This window comes from Fulmarus glacialis, unplaced genomic scaffold (genome assembly GCF_000690835.1).
Source record: "Fulmarus glacialis isolate BGI_N327 unplaced genomic scaffold, ASM69083v1 scaffold37611, whole genome shotgun sequence".
Lineage (NCBI taxonomy): Eukaryota > Metazoa > Chordata > Aves > Procellariiformes > Procellariidae > Fulmarus > Fulmarus glacialis.
The window spans coordinates 751-5,142 of NW_009192792.1; the positions used below are offsets into that span (position 1 = coordinate 751).

General features: G+C 57.3%; 1 protein-coding gene across 1 annotated transcript in view; it reads right to left on the reverse strand.

Annotated features, from left to right (window-relative positions):
• Positions 1–4,376, reverse strand: part of LOC104083664 (bactericidal permeability-increasing protein-like) — a gene marked incomplete at both ends in the record, with an annotated part of 4,995 nt that extends 619 nt beyond the window's left edge. Inside the window, 5 exons of the mRNA XM_009587215.1 lie at positions 173–264; positions 730–793; positions 2,766–2,829; positions 3,300–3,455; positions 4,212–4,376. Coding sequence (XP_009585510.1) covers positions 173–264; positions 730–793; positions 2,766–2,829; positions 3,300–3,455; positions 4,212–4,376 — 541 coding nt within the window. The remainder of the gene's footprint in view (positions 1–172; positions 265–729; positions 794–2,765; positions 2,830–3,299; positions 3,456–4,211) is intronic.
• Positions 4,377–4,392: the final 16 nt, after the last annotated feature.

The following is a 4,392-nucleotide window of genomic DNA, read 5'->3' on the forward strand; positions in this document are numbered from 1 at the left end:
AATTCGCCCTGGGAGGAGGGGGAGAGGTGAAGCAGGAGAGCAGAGGGTGGTGGGACTCACCTGCTGACCTGAGCTGGGAAACAGCATTTGCAGGAGGTACCTAAACCTGGTTCCTCACCCGCCTGTGGCGATGGCATCAGCCAACTCAAACTTTCCCAGGGCAGCCTCTCACCTTCAGGTCCACGTCCAGGGACTGGGCAGTAGCAGTTGGGGGTGCCACCAAGGAGTAATCGATGCCAGCCATGTCATCTATCCTGGCTGTGACTGTAAAACACGGAACAGACGGATGAGCAAGAGGGGGATGGCACGGGAAAGCCGGGAGCAGGTTGCCTCTGCAGACATCCAGGCAGTGCTGTGCCTGGGCTTCCTGGTGCAACAGCTCAGTACCAGCTTCACGTGTGCTTGCTTCTGTTTAGAAGCAAAAAATAACATTTCCCTCCTGACTGTTTCTCAGCCACACAGACTAACTCCTGGACATGAGGAATGGTCTGGGTCCCCCGGCTAAGGCAGCCCGTGCTCCCACCAGCTCCGGGGCACAGCTCGCTGGAGGCTGTGCACGCAGCCGGACGGGGTGCACAGTGACAAGTCTCTGCTGATAACAGTGTTCCCCAACTTGGGTGCAGAAATACAAGGAAATGGGGAGTGGGCACAAGGTAAAGCACTGTCCTCATGGCTGGAAAGTGCTAGGAAGAAACACTCCTAAAACCCCGTGCGGCCCCCGCCTGGTACCTGGCAGGGTCCGGACGTAAGGCTGGAGCTCCTTGCGCACAGAGCTGACCACGTTCTCACAGACCTGCGGCAAAGAAAGGCAGCGAAGCTGAGCAAGGGCAGCTCTGCCGGGGGCGGCCGGTTCATATCCCCTGGTCAAAGCTTCAGCTGCACTCTCTGCTTTGCTGCCCGGTGCCGTTTTTATTCCTTGCAAAAGCCTGCTTACATAAAGGAGCACACAATGATGTTTGTCTCTACTCACCAGGCAGCACATTAATTAAGTGTCCAAGATACAAGCAGGGTTTATACCTGCAAGCATCTGCTTGCAGCAAGCTCCCCACCCACTGCTCAGCTCCATGGAGGCCCTTGGAAAGAATCTCACGTGTGCCCTCAGACTTTTCCTACGGCCCATGCTGGAATGAGTTGTGCTGAGCAGCCAAGGCTTAGCCGTAGCAGAGCAACTGAAAGCGTTAACCCACCCCCGCAGGGGAAGGAAAGCGTTACCCCCCCCCCGCGGGGGCAGGACCACTAATTGCACCGACAAAGCAGAGCTATCCTGCGTTCCTACAGCCCCGTGCTGCCAGGACAGAAGAGCAAATCGCTCTGCCGCTGTCATCTACGGGTGAAGCCTCGGCATCAGTGGGGGATTTAACTGCAGGCTAAACACTGACTCAGGAAACTGACTGCAGGGCACGGTCCCGCAGACGGCTGAGGTAATCTGCACAAGCTCTCTTCCAATGCTTTCCCCATAATGGCACAGAAACCGCCAGGCAGGATCAGGCCATCATCTGTCTGACCGGGCATCCAGCCTGCAGCAGCTGACAGCGAGATGCAGAGCTCCGGAGGGGCAGCGACCATGCTAACAGCGATGCAGCCGCTGGCTGGGCAGCACCGGGGAGGAAGAGAAGGGACGGAGCCTTGGGCATGGCCTTATCAACAGAAGGTTCCTGCTCTTCCCTGTGCCCAGCCGATATTCGTCTGTCTGTCCTGGAAACGCCCCATCGCTGCCTGGGAGGACGGAGCTGCAGACGGACAAACGCAGCCCTGATCCCAGTGACCGGGATCTCCCAGTGACCGGGTCCCCCCGTCCAGGCTCGTGCAGCGAGAGCAGGAGGCAGACGTTGGCTGCCAGGGCCGGAGCTGGGTTGGGACCGGGCTGTGCCTTGGGGTCCCGGCCCCTGCCTTCTCCTGCCCGTCGCTCCCGGTGCCGTCTCACACATGGAGAAAGGCACTGAGAAATGTGCCTTGGGCAGAGGGGGCTCGGACAGGCAGGAGGAGCAGAGCAGCAGAGGTGCCCTCGGAGTCCCAGAGCTGCCCTCCTTCCAGGAGGCAAAACAGCAGAAAAGGCCTTCGAGCCCCAGCTCCGCTCCTGCTGCCAGCCCATCTGCTGCCGCCGCTCCCGGGGGCCTGGGGAAAGCCACTACCTGGCATCGGGAATAGCGCCCGGGCAGGGTGGGATCTGCTGCGGGAGTGGGATTTGCCTGTTCTCCAACTGCTTCCTTCCTGAGCAAGGTTCACATCCAGGGAGGCTGTAACTCCTGCCAGTTAGCCTTGTAGTAATTATTGCTAACAGCTTGTTTCCATGTCTTGTTGCAGGTCTCCTGCATGTCGGCTTTTGTACCGGGCAGACGGTGGCAGGGCCTCCCTGATGCACCCCGTTAAAACAAGATGGCAAGTGTCTGAAATCCAGAAATGAGAATTTCTCCCCGATTGCTCCCCAAAGCGATCAGGTTTCCTCTGTTACAGTGAGTTTGGCCAAGGCATAAGATCTAATTAACTGACCACATGGAAAGAAAAGTCTTTGTTAATTAGGAACCAATTATGCTGGGCTTTGGCAAAGGCTGCAGGTTTCAAATTCAGCCTGAGCCACACGATGCTACGGAGACTGCAGTTACCAATGCCATTCCTCTGGTTTTCACCAAATCGGCAACACGCCCGGGTGCTCTGGCTCTAGTTAAATCCCTGCGTGTGCTCTGATCCTCCTTGCACATCAGCTACAAGCGAAGGCTAAAGACTACCAGAAAAACCCGGAGCTCTGCCCTCCTTCGCTCACGTACCTTGCTCTCCAGGATCTTCCGGAATCTGGACTCAATAGCACTATGGAAGAGGTTGTAAAGCCATCTGCAGAGAAAAAGAGAGGAGTCCTTTAGCTCAGAGGCTGCTGCAGAAGCATTTGCCAGGAAAGGGAGACCCTAGAGATTCCGGAACACTGGGGAACGTCATTCCCATACCAGTTTGGTGTCTAGCTTTGCCTCAGGGTTTACATTTGCAAACAGACCTGCTTGTAAACCACGTGCACGCAGGTCTGGTGACTGCCTTAAATCTCCCTTAAATGTGCAGCCACAGCAGGACAAATTCAGGCCAGATTTAAGTTCATTCAGTTGCATCTCTGGATGAGAAGTGCATCGCAAGAGTCCAGAGAGAGCCGACAGTGGTGGGCCAGTGCAGGCAGCCTGCGGGCAGAAGGGGCGGCCTCCAAGGGACTGCAGGTATGCCAACACTTATTCCTTGCACCAGGGCCTGGAAGCCACGTTCCCACGGCAGACGGGCTAACAGCAGCGTTTCGAGGCCCGCACGGTGAAGTTACGTACCCAAACTTGCCCGAAAAGTGTACCCGGACTTTGGAGATGCGGGTGCTGCAGTCAGAGGTGTCAATGGTGGGTTTCCCGGAGGCGTCGCTGCCCAGCTTCAGGTTGATTTTGATATAGACGTTCTCCACCTTCAGGTCAAACGAACCGTGGTCCCGGCTGCAGGGAGAGGAGGACCAGAACGGGACATTTCTCAATGCCGAGTCCTGGTGAAGGGTCCCCAGATCAGCCTTGGGACAGATCTATCTAGCTCAGGCTCTCCCTTGTACTGAGCATCCAGAGGAGACTGGGAAAGTTTTTAAGCTCAGGGAGAACAAATTTCACTGGAACATAAACTAGGAGAGGTAACGTTTAAACAGAGAGGGCCGAGAGCAAGTGAGGGAGATGGGGAGAGGCAGGAGAGTTGAAGCACAGCTCCTCCATCGTCCACCTTGTTCTTGTCTCCCGCCCTGTTTTGTCCATCTCAGTGGCTGTACGAGTGGCAGCGACCCCTGCCCACCCCCGGTCCCGGCGCGGGTCTGTCCCTGCGGGTGCTCAGGAGGGTGCTCCCCCGTGCAAGCAACTGGGAGGGAGCGTCCCTCACACCCCCAGGTGCCACGAGAGGGGAGATGGCTTTCACGTTGTCTCCCCAACCACTTGCAAGCAGGATAAACACTGCCTGGCCAGCTCCCAGGTCTCCTGGCACGGAGGGAGACCTGGCAGGGCTCCCGCAGGGCGAGGGGCTCCCAGATGTGCATCGGGAATACAGCGGCTGCAGCCCGGCTGCGGGAAAGGCAAGTCAGCACATCTGGAGAGAGCAAAGCAACAGCTGCCCAGACACAAGGGAGAGGGAGAGGAGAAAAAACCTGTCCAGACCCAGAAAGGGAGGCGCAGAGTGAAGCGCCCGAGCAGGGAGAGGGGGAGCCGGGCACGCACACGAAGTACATCTTCACCCGCCAGTTCCCGTCCACCTCGGCGAAGGCGTTGGAGATGGCGACCTGCAGGCCCACGTTGGGGACCAGGGAAATCCGCGAGTACGGCAAGTGGAAACTGCGAAGGTCCAATCTAAAAATAAATGAATAACAAATAAGAGAAAAGGCACTTGAGAGGGGGTGCC